The sequence below is a fragment of the Thunnus maccoyii genome, chromosome 21 (assembly GCF_910596095.1).
Source record: "Thunnus maccoyii chromosome 21, fThuMac1.1, whole genome shotgun sequence".
In the NCBI taxonomy this organism is placed as follows: domain Eukaryota; kingdom Metazoa; phylum Chordata; class Actinopteri; order Scombriformes; family Scombridae; genus Thunnus; species Thunnus maccoyii.
In genome coordinates this window covers 19425587-19443097 of record NC_056553.1, presented here as the reverse complement: position 1 = coordinate 19443097, position 17511 = coordinate 19425587, and the positions used below count along the sequence as shown (strand labels likewise).

The 17511-nt window shown below is 39.0% G+C and overlaps 1 protein-coding gene across 12 annotated transcripts in view; it reads right to left on the bottom strand.

Annotated features, from left to right (window-relative positions):
- The window catches only part of col11a1a (collagen, type XI, alpha 1a), a 119822-nt gene that overhangs the window by 70288 nt on the left and 32023 nt on the right, over positions 1 to 17511 (bottom strand). For 11 of the 12 annotated variants that reach the window (XM_042398817.1, XM_042398816.1, XM_042398819.1 and 8 more), the window contains 5 exons: positions 15943 to 16107; positions 15058 to 15271; positions 11973 to 12135; positions 3279 to 3404; positions 742 to 834 (listed from right to left, as the gene is read on the bottom strand). In XM_042398817.1, the coding sequence (XP_042254751.1) occupies positions 742 to 834; positions 3279 to 3404; positions 11973 to 12135; positions 15058 to 15271; positions 15943 to 16107 (761 nt within the window). The remainder of the gene's footprint in view (positions 1 to 741; positions 835 to 3278; positions 3405 to 11972; positions 12136 to 15057; positions 15272 to 15942; positions 16108 to 17511) is intronic. The other variant, XM_042398820.1, reaches the window with a different exon arrangement.

Here is a 17511-nt window from a genome sequence, read left to right as displayed (position 1 = left end):
GTGCCCCTTTAAATGTTGACCATGTACAGTACAACAACTACAAGGACTACAATTGGAATTCAGAACATACTGACTCTACTTTCAGATTGTGGGACAGTTGAGTGGAAAGGGTACTGTACAACAATCGAGAACTGGGCCTTTCATGTGACACACAGGAGATTTTTTGGGACATATATACTGTATGCATGACTCTGGGACAGATGCACAAACAAAACATAAGGGATTTGCCTTTCAGCAACTCTTTTCGCTATTGCAGTACAATAAAATAGCCACAATGGTTGGATTGCTTTTGCTGCGGCTTCCAAAATGGACAATAATGCATACAATAGTTTTAAAGACATGCTGGAATGCAAAGAAACAGTCAAAGCAGATAGCACTCAACCAGTAAGAGAAGGCAGCAGCCTCATAAAACAGACACAAGGAGGACTGACACACTGAGTATGTTTACATGCACACTCAATAGTCTGCCTCACCCCTCTCACTGTAAGGTCATAATCAGAGTTGGCATAACCAGGTCAGAACCTAGATTATTGCCAAATTTAACAGGCCAAGTCAACTGATACATACCGTATGCACATCTAATCAAAATATTATCATGGAGCTGATTACTCACAGTAACTGGAGTATTAATGTGCACATAAACATAACATTGAGACACACAGACACACAAGACAAACTGAGAGATGGATGACATTACAGGAAACACATATTTTTTTCTTTTCTTTTCCTTTTTTCATTTACCTGTGGTTCAGAATACTCATCAGTTGGAACGATGTCTGTGGCTCCCTCAGAGTAATCATAGAACTGAGTGTAATCTAAATCATCAGTAGTGTACTAGAGAGGTTGAGAGAGACAGAAGAAAGAGAGAGAGGGGGATGGAGAGAGGTCTTGGTGTTAGCATTAGCATTGAGGATGCAGAGTGCTTTTTCAGCAAGAGGATGATACATATATAACATATCATCATGAGCATGCCACATGTTCAGATGGTTAAAGCCATGTAATTTTATATCATTATGTATGGCAAACAATACTTGAATGAAGAATTGCGGTAACGATACGACTAAAAAAAGATTTCACTCTGTATTCCATGTACTAGAACGCTGTTCCAGTACATTCAACTGTCATAAGTATATGCCACAGCACTGAAAAATGGTTAGAGATTGAATAATATCAGTACATTATTATAATTATACACACATCATCATATATCATAATATAATAATATATTAGGATTAAGGAAACATTAATGAAAACATTCTTCATTACCTTTAAATAATAAGAAACACGTGTTACTAAATTAGATAATGGTCTTAGTATGGTGAACACATGAGTAAACAGATGTTGAAAGTGACCATGTTGGTCTTAGCCTACAAACATATAAACAGATGGGAAGTTTAAAAGCTCATAAAACAAAGGAACACAACAGGGAAACTTAAGAGATAAAAATGCCAGCTGCATTTCACATCGTAATGGAACTTTCTCATTGCAAACATGTAAATTATATACTTCAGGACTTCTAAGGTTAGCTAGATTAAAGGGGTCTGATTTAAAGAAAAAGCACCCTCTCTCAGTTCTCTAGCAGTTCCTTATCGAGGAAGAAAAAACCTAACTATACAATGTAATATTAGTCAGATGAAATGCAGGGGAAAACCCTGACATCTGGTCATAAAAGTTTATCACTTCACGCTGCCACTTGGTAGACAAATCTTAACATGTTTCCTTGCTTAACTGATCAAAAATTATGGATTATGTTATTTGGCAGCATGTACTTATATTTCCAATAACCAATAAATCAAACATGGTTGGATCTCAGTTAAGCTGCCACTGACTTAAATTCAGGCCTCACATTGTAATTTTAGGGAGGAACAATTTCACAGGTGGTCAGTGTCCATGATTGTTTCACCCTGCCCATCATAATCATCTTAATGATTTATGGGCAAACATAAAAGAAGGGTTAACTTGTTGCACTTAGTCGAGTGCATAAGTGTTGCATAAGTGTTAAATATGTGAGTAGTTAAAATGGCTAATAAATCTACAGGCTAACAAGGAAATAAACCTATTCCACTGTGTCCCTGACTGCTGCTTGGTCTTGTTTTCAACTCATTTTACTCACAGGAATAAGAATTATCAGTAAACAGGTTAATAGACTTTTACATTGCATCCGTAAGTTTGAAGAAGACAACTGAGGGAAAGAGGAAAAGATTAGAGAGACAGAATAGATAGCCCTATCAGCTGCTTTCAGTAGAACTTAAAAACACCTAACACCTTACACTGTATGTCAAGCAGAGCTGAAATCCTGAGCACTGATGCCATCATCAGTAAATTAACCTGGTATCATGTTGATACTTGAAATACAAAAATCTGTACACACTGAATTTCACAAGTCAGACAACAGCTGCTGCACTGCTCTCTATTTCTCTAAATTCAAGCAAGTACATGAGTGCACATGTGGCCACACCTCCAATCAGAGACATCACAAGCAGGCATTTTACCTTGAACAGCTGATGGAGGACATGTGCTATGACATCACTGACTGAGGTGTGGTCAGACTACTGATTTAGTGTGTATTTACCCTTTAAGGGAACACCACAATGGTGCAATATACAGCTCCAAATATGTGAAAATACAGAAATACTGCTGTTTGTGCAGCTCATACTAATAGCAGTGTAATAGCAATACAAAATATTTATGGTAGCTTTCGTCACATATTTAGCAACTTTTTTCTTTGAAGTGACTGTGAACATCTACAGTGTGAATTACTCTCTAGAGAGCTGTTTAAACTTGTACAAGTGTACCACAGGATCATGCACCTTTAAAACTGCAGCTTAGTCTCACACAGAAGTGGATCTTTGAAACGCATTAACTGAACAACCCAAAGTCCTCGCCAAAGTGGACACAGACACAAAAGCACTTATTAAAGCACTCCTGGAGGGAATTTCCCAACATCTAATTAATTACTTATCAAAATACTACAGCCAAGTCACTTTTGTACACTAAACCCCTTTGGAACAAGTAAAAAATTAGGTCACTAAAGTTGCAAAATGTCTCAATGCCTCCAAATCAAGACTAAATCAATGTGAATGCACAGACTTATAATGTGCGAATACAACCTGACAACTATGCCTGTTAAAGATATCAAGAGGCTATGGATATGAGCAATATGCAATGCACAAGTTGAAATGAGGCTTTTTACATTCTTCCTCTAAGAAAATCACAATTAATCAGGACCCTTGAATAGTACTTTGTGGAATCTCCCCCACCCTCCCTGGTTGGCTGACCTCGTCCTCTGGTTGCTGGGCCTGCAGGGAGTCACTGTGGGGAGTGTCACAGTCTGGGCTGTAGTGTTCACAGTAGTCATACGCTGCTTTGGGATCGGCTACAATCAGGAGTTGCTGGATGTCACCCTGCAGAAAAAAAGAAAAAGAAACTCGAGTCAGTTCACTTACTTCATGCAGGAGCAGATTTTGCCCACATGCAATCTTCCATGCCAAATATACAGTTAACATTAGAGATCAATATTTTGAATTTGAATGATTTACATGCATATTACCACTACTAACAACTCTGTGCGTTGCTAAAGTTTAAATAAAACCAGATCACAAGTGACAGACAAGACAAGGCGGCACAGACAAACTGACAAGAGGCCTCATGTCTCATCTCATGTCTCATGTCTCATGTCTCATACACTCACACAGTATGTGTGAGGCTGGCATAAATGTAAATCTTAAATTATAGATGAGATCTCTCAGGTCCCATACACTTATGGAGTCTGGCGGAGTAAATTCCCCCCTTGTATGATTAAACAGCTCGACACACACCCCACAGAGTCCACACTCACATGGTGCAGGGAGGAAACTGAGTTCAGACAGCAGGGAAATTATTATTATCAGTGCTGGGGTTTACCTCAGGAAATCAAATAAACATATATCTGCAAGACACAAGCAACACCTGGCAACAGCAACAGCCAGAAAACCTGCTTGTATAAAACATATGAATGATCAATAGGGTGCTTTTTTGTGCATATTCAATCCTTAATTTTCTTAATTCAAGTGTAATTAATTTTTTGTGTTTTTATTTACAGTCATTATTCGAATTCTAATTTATTTTCAGTCCTTTACTGTTTTATTTATTGTTGCAGTATTTGTGTTTCAATTTTAGTTCAACAGTGAAATATCTGGCCACAGTACATGTCTTTGTTTCAACTCTTCAACTCTTATACTCATATAACAACATTGTTACTGTCAGTCAAGCTCTGAAACAAACCCGATCAAACCCAATTGTCAACAGGTTTTAATTTGAATATTTAGCCCACATGACCACATGGTTGGTCACATGTCTGGTGCAATGACTGTCAAAGGGGAGTGTGCTAAAATTAAACCATCTCTAAAAATGTCCCTTGGGAAAGCTGAAAGAAAATATTGAAAAAAACCAACAATACACAATGGCTTTGTCTGAAAACCTTCAAAATAACACACAGGAAAGAGACAAAAGGAAAACCTTTAAAATCTCAGACATGGTCAAGTAAAGTCCCACAAACCAAACCACAATGTTCTCTATGGTTGGGACGGGACACCACAATGCTTGACACCATTCCAACACTGTCTCGCCTTGTTATCAGTCCTACAGCCAAAGAACACAGCTCACTGCAAGGGAGAGAACACATTGGCGAAAGAATCTGGGTTTTACTCTGGAGTCAGTAATTGCTTGTACTGAGTTCCTGGAGGCTTTTTGAGCCCTCATACACATTGCAAAGACAGCTGACGAGTTCTTGGGAGGTGGATGGAGGGGTATGTCTTGTGTTAGCTCACAGAGAGATGCCTGAGCCCAGAGGTAAAATCCTGATGCATTTGTGTGTGTGTTGAAGAGCAGAATAGACGACTGGCAGTGAAACACAAGAGAAATGAAGCAAGCTGCAACTTGTCGGGAGAATGAGTGTGTGTGTGTGTGTGTGTATCCTCCCTGTGTAAAAACTAGATGTATGGATCCTTAACATGTACCTTAGTATTAACATCTATGTGCTAAGGCTTGTCCCATGGGAAAACAAGGAGAGCTTCTTGAAACTTTCTCTGTGTAACCATCCATCAACATCTCGTTTCACAGTTTTAGAGATTCCTCCCTGTATGCCTCTGAGTGTCTGGAATGCTACTTTAAAGAGGACTTGATTTATCTGACTGGTTGAAAGCATTTTTAATAATAATAAAAGCTTATATTGTTAGTCTATTACAAGTAAGACACTTATCCACAGTGCATTTGCACCCCAAACATAAAACAATGCAACAAACACCCCACTCTGCCTTTCTTTGTCAGCCATTACAACAAATGGCCCATTCCATCCAGTTTATCTGATCTTATATGAATGTTTTCTAGTTTTGTGGGCTAGTCACAACACCTCTCCTCATACCACGTGATCATATTGCTGTTATTATGATGAGTTATTATTGCAGTGTGACCAGGACTTCTACTGTCTGAAACCCTCACGTCTACTATGCTACAGGTGATAACTGTTCAGTTGAAACATGATGATAAATGCATTTTAGCAATTAAAGCTACATGCAGCTATTGCTAGAAGGTAAGTTTTCTCTTTAAAGGAATAGTTTGATTTTGGGTAATATACTTATAGCTTTTTGCTCAGCAAGAATACTGATAAGCATATTTCCCAAAACAAAATATTTGAATTATTCCTTTAAGTTTTGGTGAATAAAACAAAAATAACATATCACGCTATGGAAAAAACATAGCGTCCATATTGTCATAAGGACAATTATGCACCATTCCTGAAAGATATGATACCTCTTAACCGTTATGTTAATTGTTCAAAGCATTTACCATATCGACTATGAAAGACAAAATGTACCTTCCAAGTGGCCATGGGACAATACTAAAACTAGGTGGCAAGTCTGAAAAGGTCTCAATTGAGGTGTGTGTGTGTATGTGTCTTTGGGGAGGTTTGACGGAGAAAGAGAGATCAAGCCTTGCCCTGAGTCAAGTTGACATGTATTACCTCATGTGTCACCCTAAGACCAACAGTGAATGCTTGAACCCTGCCTAGAGTCAGCTCTAATTAGTCCATGTCTGAGAGCCACTCGTCTGCACACAAATAGGCTGTGGAGACATGGTGTTCAACCATCAGACCAGATCAGCACAACTAGAAAACTTTTTGACTGTTTCATGGGAGGGCATGAGCAACATGACGGATATACTCCCAACATGTACATGGGTTTAAAAGATAAAAGTCTTTTAATTTTGGAGTGCTGACATTGAAGAACACCTATATCAATCATCTACAGCATATCTACTTGTCAAGGTAAATTGTAGTATTTGCAGCATTAGATTGTCTTTCCAGCAGAAAATAAGATTGCAGCTGAGTCATCTGACAAAGAAGAACCAATTCACAAACCCAAGACAAGACAAGTGAGAAACTGATGTCAGGGAGGGAACACCAAGAGGGATCCAGAGACAGTCAGGCCAGGATTTAGAGAGAGCAGCTGGGATGGTAAAAGATGTTTTGTGCTGGGAAACACCTGGGGAGAGTTATACTGAGGTTGTGGGCCTGTCTTCCATTGTGGACTGCTGAGATAAAAGCCTCTGGCAACTTGGAGCAAAGCCAGAGCTCCAAAATATGCCCCTCCTGGCTACAGCATAGCACAGTACTGCACAGAAACAGGCCCATGAGGCTGCGTGTTAATGACTGCGGTGTCAGAGGTCAATGAGGAAAAGAGAGGCTGAAAGAGAGAAGTGGGGTCAAGATCAACAGCTGAGACTTGTGAATCCCTGTAGAAATCCATTTACAGCTTTAGACCTGCTATGTATATACACTGTTTTGTTATGCATTCTTTCTGAAGAACATGAGAGTACATGACAGTTAATATTATCCATGAAAGATATATGGTAATAAAGTGAAAATAACTACAGGATTATATACCTTAAGGATAAACTGTATAGTCTATGTACAGTCATGGTATGATACTAAACTGTGTGATTTTTGAAATAATTTTGTCCACACAAAGACCTACTTTGAGTCTGCGGTGTCTGTTCAGATCTAATAGTGTTAACTCATCGCTATTTAATTTGACATGTGTGGCCTGAATTCTTACGCTCTGTGTTAAATTAAGGATTAAGGATTCTCAGACATTGGAATTCTACTTGACATGACCTGCAAAAACTAGGTAACTGGGCTACTGTTTTTAAAACTTCATATTTTAACTTGCAGTGTGTAAATCATTACTTATGGAGTCATTGAGTCATTTTTAAGCAATAACTTCCAGTTTGGCATGTTTAGGATCAGATAACATTTACCTTGAACTGATGTGTGATGCAGTGCAAACAGGGAAACAGAAAAAGCAAGGGAAATAATGGTGTTTTTGGACAGTGTACAGCTCATGACAGCATACCAGATCTTACTCTAAAACCACTATCCACCTTGACCTCATCCTGACTACAAGGCACCATGGGATATAAATACACAAGGTGGGGCCAAAGGTTAAAGCAGTGCACAGTAAAAGTGTTTGATTTCCACAGACGAGCTGCATGAAGACGACATCCATGTGTTGAATGATCAGTATACAGTGGTGCCTTTGTCTTTTCTCTACTAAAATCCAATTGCATGTTGTAATTACAGAGCGAGTGCAGGGCATCACTGGCCAAATCAAAACACAAGCAGTCGTCACCATGAGTCCTTTGACATACCTCTGCCTAGGGCAACATTTAGTCCAACCATAGCCAGCTGTAATTAGACGTCCCCATACAACAATTAGCCAACCCCCTTCAAAGTCTGTACAGTGCAGTTGCCCTGAAGAGAGGAGAACTAAGTCACCAAGAAAAAGCAAAAGGAGCTACCAGACAGTTGGACTGTCAAGCCTCCAAAACATGACATTAAGAGACTGAGACAGGGAAAACTTTGCTAGCTTTGAATTTTTACAGTACAGTAGGCCACTGCTCTGAATACAGCCATCAGTGCTGGCAAGTACTAAAATGGAGTGACAGATCCAAGATTTTTACAAGTGGAAGTGAAAAATATATTGCATTATAAAAATGTTTGTAGTAAAAGTCAGCTCATTTAAATAAAAGTTACAGAATAATTGATACATATTTCCCTATGTGCATGTAAAAAGGAACTATAATATAAGTGGATTGTTATGTGTTATTTGCAAGTTATATCTGTTGGCAGTTAAAAAAAACAAATTTGGAAACTTCTTATCATATTGCATTTGTAATAAGCACACTAAAAGCCATTTTATAGATGTTTCTTTTGCTATTTGCTATCCAGGCTGGTAGACTTGTTAAACAATATCAACCTCAAACCATTATCTTATTTTTAGACAAGATGCATCTTGTAATGTGGGCACCATGACATGGAAAACCTCAGCTGAGACACACTGAGCACTGATGAGTGTTTGCTACCCAGAAATAGGGGGAATAGGCAGGTATGTATAGGAGTGTACTCGATTCAGACAGGTAATGTCAGCCAGGCATGAATAGATGGTCTCATGGCTTTGGCACGGTAGGGAGGCCTCAAGGTGGGGAGGGTGGAAAGGGAGGAGGAGGTGGTGAGAAGGGGAGAATATTCAGGGAGGGGAGGAGATGAGGAAATGAGGAAGGCCTGACGGGCAATGAAAGACTCCCATTCATCTAAACCAGATCCCTTTGCGACGGTGGTCGCCTCCAACCTGGGGCAGGTATGGCATGAATAGACTTTTATGAAAAATGCAGGTCAGCTTGTGAAAACGAATGTCAGAGTTTGAATAAGGGAGAAAATGGTTGTAATGTTTTATTATTATTGAATTTATTATTAAATATACTCTCAGAAATCAAAACCTCTCCTACAACACTGGTTTAAAAGGGAAATAAAAACTTAACTTTGGAGGAAATAGAGAAATAGTCACTGCTAAAACAGTCAAGCTAGTGCCATGTGTTTCTTACTTTTCTCAGATTTTCTTATACATATGTTACATTGTAGATCAAGTTATTGTTACTTGTCTTACATCAAGTAACCCCATTGCACTTTCTTATGCTTCCACATCAAAACAAATCATTTTGACAAACGAAAATGACAAGAAGCTGCAATAAAACTGATTTTTTTATCATAACCACTGGCTTGAATGCACAAGACTGAGGTATTTCCTTCCCCTTTATATCCCAGCATGCAACGGGCCCTGAGGATCTCTGAGGAGAGCAGGGACAGAGAACAGACAGGAGACCTGTTCCAAAAACCACACAGAGAAGACCCTGTTGACTTATGGCTCCTATTTTCAGCCCTTCTTCCACTGGCCAACCTCTGACTGGACACACTGTTTCATTCAAATGCTGGCTTCGGTGCCTTCTCATAAATCTAATCAAACCTGTCAGGAGATATGAACGTAGACCTGCTTATAAAACTAATAAAAATAACTAATCAAACTTATAAAAAGCTGAAAAAAATAGTCGCTGGATCTTCTTTGTTGAGTATATGATATAGTAATCTCCACCAGTCTGCAATCAGATATCAGAGACTGTATAACTGATTTATTACTAATGGAGGACAGTAAAATGATTAACAAAAACAGTAAGAGGTGCCATCTTCTGTCAGTTCACCACTGACAGAGGCTAAAATAATCTTTATTAACTTGATAAATATCTTAACATCATACCATGTATCATCAAACTGTAAAAACTTATATGTATAGTATGATAACATCTTTTCAATTCTTTGTATTAAATCCTACTGCTCCCATTGCATGAAATCATAGCTCTAGTTATAACACCTGCATGCTATAATGCAAATGACCTCAGTGTAGCACTAGGTCAGCACACCATGCAGTACAAATATCTGAAATGTGATATACTGTAATGAGAAACATGGAAAGTAAAAAAATCCTTGTGCACACAGACACAACATGGTCTCAAATATGCACAGCCCTGTGTTCCTGTGGCGATGGCAAGGAATGCCAGAAAAAATGGCTTTAAAACAAGAGCACCAACATCAATCATTCAAACATGGCATCAGAATAATGACTAGTCATTCCTGCTGCCCATAAACAAACCAGCCCTCTCTCACAAGTAAACACAGCCCCCATACAGCCTTTCAGTGACGTTTACTTCCCCCCAGAGAAGACCAAGAGTGTCATGACAATTCAGCCATTGTCTGTCATTATTAACATCCGCCTGAACCCATGCCAGTATCCACCTCTGGATGAACTGTCTCAAAGCAAAGCGATCACATCACTGAGTGAGGGGGTAGTAACAAACCCTGAATCCCAGAAAAATACCCATTATAATTTAGTCTCCATAATTTGATAATGAGCGACAGTTTGGCCAAAAGTGTTGCTTATATTGCAAACAGTTTGTCCAATATCATTTTTTGTAGGTGGCACAAAATGTATCACTTACTCTACAACAGAACATTTTTTCCCAGGAAAGACCTAACAGACATGGGGTATGTCGAACAGACACAGGTAGCCAATTAAGAAGCAAGAAATTTCACACATTTTCTGAATTCACACATTTAAATTCCCAGATGTTGGACTTTCCCAGCAGGACATGAACTATGCATACAGTAATAGTGAATATTACTGTAAAAAGCTAAAACACAATCATTGCCAAGTGATATTTGCCCTTTGAAAAATAGGTGGTAGGCTTATGGACACTGGAGGAATTATATTTTTGTATTCAGCTAGACACATCCTTGGCACCTCAAACCTTCCAATTCACCCACTATAAAAGCACAAGTCTTTCTTCTCTATGGCCAATTTACATGTAACATGACAATATTCTAATCTTCTTTTTTTTTTTACCAAAATTGAATGTTTGGTAATTGAATACACTTTTCCACACATAATAAGGATAAATGCAAAGTAACTGCTATTGCATTCATAATTTGATAGTTACATGGCATCTTTTTATACCAAAATAGGAGTTTAAGAGACAGAAAACCTCTCACTGTGCAAGAAGTTCAGTTCAGTGTGTGTATCATATCTCAATCAAAACAACCTGAAATTCAAATGAAAGCTAATATCATGGCTGCCATCTATCTAACCAAGTCATTCATCACTTCAAGCCAACGTAAACCATCAGATTACAAGTAAATCCAAAAGAAAAAAGGTGCTACTTTTTGGTAAACCCCTAACATGTGAAGCTGCAACAGTGAGTTAGGGGTTTATCAGGAAAGGGGGCTTCTGTGGCACTTGGTGTCTTTAATTACAAGGTAAAGAGAAGCCTATGTTAGTTCACCAAAAGCCCAGGTGTGCCTTGCAGAAAAACTGAAACAAACAAGCAATAATGATGTATAAAAGGTGGCAAGGCCAACCACAAGACATAGCTTGGGTGCCAATCTCACAAAATATGACAACATGCAGCCACCAGCTTAGAATGAGTATTGACTTCAGTTGGCCTAGAAATCATTATATTACCATATATTTACCATCATTGATGGCTAGGACTTGGTGATTTTTGGCTTTATTCCTTAGGAGTGATTACAGAATGTTGTCAAAGCAAGAAATATACTGTTCGACATGCCTGTTTGACCTCTACATAGAAAACTTCTCCTGTGACTCTTCCTGCATCAAGCTACACCATAGCACCAGATAAAAGGCTTTGGATATGTATGATATCTTTGTGGAGTTCCTTGTAAAATCAAAAGAATTGATGACCTCCAGATTAGTCCTGGTTTCTATCATCTCCACATTCCTTTTTGGCAGCATCAAAGAGGGATAGTGCTGCCATGATGGGACTTTAGCTAAAACCCTGTTTGGCAAAGTAGTTCAAGTAACATTTTGATAGAGAAGGAAATCCAGACACACTATAAATACAATTATTTGGAATGAATTGTGGAAGAAAACAAAAAAAAAGCTCTAATGTAAACAAATGAGCTGCAAAATCCAAAACAAACTAAACCTCTAGTTTGTAGGACAACTTTCTTTTGCAACTCATCCCTTCTGGCACAAGTAACTCAATCACAATGGACATGTCAACACAATCCATCGTGCTGAAAACTTTACCTGGAAAACCTCCTCATCCTGAATTCTGGTGCCGAACACAGTAACGCCGTTGGTGCTGATGGAGGCTTGGTCACTCCTGAGGAGAGGCTTGGTGATCTTCTTCTTACAGTCTACAATGATGGTGACCGTCTTCTTCTCCACACTGATGGCCACACGGTGCCACCTGGTCAAAGGAAGATAGAGAGGAGATTGGTAATAAAAGAGGCCAAGACTATTCAGTACAAGAGTCACCGATTGTAACTGAAAGATTTTAGTTACTGTGGTGCATATAGGTTATTTTAAGGCATTCTTACTGCCTATCGTGAGTCTATGATAGTTACTGAAATCAGAGCATAATATAATATAAACGCCATGCAAAAATTAGGACCCTAAAGATATAATCCTCTTTAAATACATCACAACGCACCTAAAAGAGAGACAGAAACCCAGAATGCTCTGTTGTACAATGTAGTTCATTATGAAAGCAAATGCTCCAAGAAACATGAACAACAGAGTTATGTATCATATGTTATGATCGACAACACCCATAGATGCAAAGGGTTAACCGGGGTCACACGTGAGTCTGACACCTCCTTCTCCTCTGGACCATTTGCCACTGCACTTAAGGGCTATTGCATACCAGGCAGCAGTGGACCACATTCTTGCCCCCACACTTTGGCCCTGTTTAACACGGGATTACACTCATTAAACTCCAAACTTAATCCTCCTTCTGGGTTACTCGGCATGACAGACATGGTGAACATTGTGGAAAGTGTGTGTCAGGATCCAGGAAGGCCTGCCTTGCCAGAGCAGGAGACACATAGTCAAAACATTGTTCTGAGGTGGAAGATGAGACCTGGCAACACTGTAGCTCCAGATGGAAATATAAGAAGCGTTTATCACAGGTACAGATATACAGTATATCTGATCATTTACTAATTAATCTCTTTCATAAATCTTGTTATCAGAGGAAGAGAAATGTTCAATTCCTTTGAACACAGCTCGATCATACAGACACATTCCAGGATGGGGAATGGAGCTTAGAGGAAAAAAAAACGTGCAACACTCTCAAGGCTTAGCAGCACAGCAGGACGGATTACTTGTCACCTTATATGGCAGGAATGCAAATGTTGATTTCAATAGATTTAAACAATTTTTCAAACTTTTGGAGTGCATTATGATCAGAAGAAGAGGAGTGACATTGTATTTGAAAAAGCAAATATAAATGTGATCTTTTAAAAAGCATGTTTAAAGAGCTTAAATAAGATTAGACCAACTGTATAGAATGTGCAGCTCACTAAAAATCCTCCCATTCACCTCCCCTTCCCTTTAAATAAAAGGATAATGCTCTTTTTCGCCTCATCAATATCATCATTGTGCCTCGCTTTTCAAGCTTGGCGTACGCTTCTTAGTAACAATGAATAACTGCATACTGTACACAGCCTGAGCTGTAGTCGCTAAAGATTTAGACAAGGCCTGGAGCTGGAATGCATCCAGACCAAGAAGCGTTAAAAATCCTCTACAGAGAACATTGCCCCTTAGACAGCGGGTCACAAAACTACACAGTGGACAAAACAGCCTTACAAGACTAACACAAAGCTGGCTAGGAGTGTTAACTCTTTCTCTTTGTTGCAACCTTCACATAAAGAAGTTATTGCATACATGAGACTTTTAAAAGATTTACCAAGCTTCCTTCCATCATAATAAATGTGTACATACTAGATCTCATCTAAAGCCCATTTGGGTCACAAAAATATTGTGACCGGGCTATGACTTCCTTTAAAAGCTCAAAAAACAAACTATTCTCATGTAACATATTCAACAAGTAAAAAAACAACTCTAATAACATTGGAGGGCACCATAAAATACTATTAAAAATGATGCATTTCCCAGCAGCTGCCTATCTGTTTATTTATTCCTCCCTTAACCCTGCACACAGGCTCATGTCAGCTAAGCCAAAGCTCTGAGTGAGAATTCTGGGATTTCTGAACCTGGGAGCAGATAATCAGGTTTATGCTAAAAGGTTAGAAGCACTGTTTCTGGTTGGGTGAGGTAATCCGAGGGGGTAAAAGGGAAGTTTAGAACTGCCCCTTTCCCCTCCCCCCCCCTCTCTAAAATAACAGAGGCAGTGAGTTCATGGATGAGGTCAGGCTGCCCATAGCAGTCCCTGCTGTGCCCCAATAATCCAGTGTCTCCCTGTCTCTGACCTGTCTCTGTGCCCACAGACCCCTGATGAGATGGATAATCCAGTGATGAGCACCTGTGGTGCAACAATGGGAAGATCTGGGTTGTTTTCTCTCTTTTATCAAGAACAAGTCGGTGGAAATCAGAAAGTGTTTGAGTATTTGAATTTGTTTTAGTTGATGTGGTAATTTATCTAGTTTAAATTACAAATGCCACTGAAATCACTCCAACTTTAGAATGCCCACTCATGTATACTCTTGGGAATTCAAATGCAAATCAAAATACTGAATAATCCATTCCAGTTTCCCATAAATGATAATATATTGATCAACCGTATGACATAATATATAATCAAATGAAAGCACCAGTTATACATTTTTTAAAAAGCAATATCCGTAGATTGACCACTACAGGTGTCTTCAGAACATCTGTGTTGCAGCTACTTGGCTGATCTGTATCAGCTGCAAGAACAAGCATTACAATATATGCACAGTACCAGTCAGAAGTTTAGAGACACTTTCTCATTCAAGTGAATGAGAAAGTATGTCCAAACTTTTGACTGGTACCGTATATGCTGGATTACCCTGAATCACTGCATCCAGTGCTATGAACTGGCATAGCCTTGATGGTATTAACAATCCTAAATTCTAAGTTTTAAATCTTAAATTATTTGGTGACTGTTCTGTTGAGCTAAACCCCAGAGAATCCTGTAATAAATGAATAAAGTGTGCTGAATGTGCAAATACCTTCCCTAGTCAACAGTTTATGCTAATCTTGGTATGTTCCCTTTGAACCAGCTTGGTCTTTACTCCCCTTTCTGCATGCTACAACACCAGTTCTTCTGCATCAGCTTCAACAGTGAGTCTAAGGGTGTGTGAGTGAATATTGGATTGTGTGATTGAATGTTTGAGATTTGACATACTTTCCATCAGCAAGGTTGAGAGTACGGAACAGGGGGTAGTCCTCCGGGGCTGGCTTGCCAGTCTGATCCTCATACAGGAAGACAGGTGAGCGTCCCACTTCCACACCCAGCTGCTGGACTCTCTGCTCGTTGTAAATGGACAGCAGGAAGGACTGGAGGCCGGACTTGGGGCGCAGTGTGGTCAGGATAGAGAAGTCCTCAGGAAAAACACCTCCTGCAAAACCAAAAGAGGAGGAATGGAGGGGATAGATGCATGGGTTACAGTCATTGTGATAAAGGACATTTCCAACATGACAAAAACATACTATTTGTCATATGTTTTGGTTTCTTCCCATTCCCTTAAAATGCAACAAGACAATAACTTTTTATGTAAAACCTGGGTATTATATCACTGATGTATACAACAATATGATGACGTGACATTGAGTCATTTCATAAAAGCTTTTACGTGTATCAATTTGGTCTCTTTGCCAGGTTTGTTCTTTAAACCCTTAGTTGTTGACTGTTGCATAAATAAAATGTGAAATAGGTAGTTAGCATTAGCAGCAAAATTACAGTTTCATGGCTGAGGAGACCAAAAAAAAGAGTTCTTCATAAGTTTCCTTTACAAATTTGGTGCAACAACAAATACTCAAATGAAAAAAAACATAGTACTTGACATTAACCTGTCATTACTCCTTACTCATCTAAGAAATTTACACATCAACACAATTTTAAGAGACTTGTTTGTGTCTCTTTAAAAGTGTCCAGTTAAAAGTTTAAGCAATTCAATTCCAATCAATGACATTCACAGAGCTGTCAAAAGGAACTTTGGAAACACAAATAAAACACGCAAATGTACACATATGAGTTGAAGGGGATTTAAGACTGAGAGGTTTATCTTACCAGGGAATAACTGTGTGGTGGGGGCACTGATCTGGACCTGCTTGGCAACTCTGTAAGCTGTGTCCGGCTTCGATGCTCTTCGGTTCGTGCAAAATCCTGATGTTTTCGTCACTCCTTCTGGGGTATTTTGAAATTCTAATACTTTTAGAACATCCACTGGCTCTGCTGTTCAGGGAAGCAGACGAAACATCAGTTAGGTCAGAGCATTGTTTTTCTTTTGTACGTAACATTTGGTGTGAAAGTGTTCTTGGTTAATCACCATGATCAGCATATGAAAAATTATGCTAAGAACCAATGCACAACACCAAACCGCCAATTGATCAGACATGTGAATGGCAAAAGTGAACATAAAATGCTGACTGAATCAAAGTGTTTTATTTATGGGTGGTTATATGGCAGTTTTTCTGAATTTTAAACACATGCATGTGTGTGTGTTATATAAAAGTATTAAGCATAATAAAACTCATTATGTTGGCTAGGTGTGTGGTAAATTTCTCACAGATTTCATTATTAGTGAAAAAAACAGGCAGCAAAGATTAACCCAATTTATGCTGTGAAGCGCAGATTCCCTCATCATGATCCCATACCAACACTAATACTGGTTTTCCTGTGTCATAAAAATGGCACATTTGTCCAAGAATCACTGACACTTATAATATACCCCTTCTATGATTAACTTATGGCTAACAGGAGGTCAATGCATTGACATCAAACATAGGCTCCTCTCCTTAATAACATTTCATGAAATGATATACCCCCAAGTGAGCCAGTCTAAATAGTTACGGTAGGAAATGCTGCTTTCCTGTGGCTCTGCAGGTTCATCTGACAGGAAATATCTCTGTCAAGGATAACCAAAGAGCATAATGAACAATGTGCCAACAGAGATCTGGTTCTATAACACCTGGGTAGGTTTACCTTGATAAGAGTCACCAGAGGCTCTCAGAGTTTTCTGTTCTTTTCAACCTGATGCACTTTACATAAAGGAGTCTGTGTGGCCCAGTGGTGCCCGTTGAGACCCACGAGAAAGCACTGTAATTATGCTGCTTCTTCAGAAACCCTCTCAGTATAAAACATTACCTTGGTGACCCTGAGAGGGCTATAGTATATTGATTGATTGTCCCAATTGGGATTATCAAAAAGTAAAATTCATGCAAAATGAGACGATAAACGTGCCACATTTCGCTTTAAATGTGGTCTTTAAAATCCATGTGTTAAAATTAAAACAGGAGGTCACTTCACTCCACAAAGCATAGCAATGTCTGGCTAAAACCTGCAATACAATGGCAGACTGTTAAATGTAATAACACTAATCTGTTTTTGTAGGGTAAATAAGCAAGCCAAGGTGTCTGAAAGCATCAGCAAGCTTTTTCTGACAGCTCTAAAGCCACTGTTTTGGTTGGCATGTAGAGGTCAAATCTCTCTGAAAGTTTCTTTAACTTCTTGATACAAGGGGGTCTTAAAAATGTCTGATGTTGCTCTCAACACTTTCTGGTCAACATTCCAGCTGCGGCAAGGAAAAGCAAATTTGGAGCCTGTTCCATTCTGCTCAGAAAAGCATGTGGTTTGGGG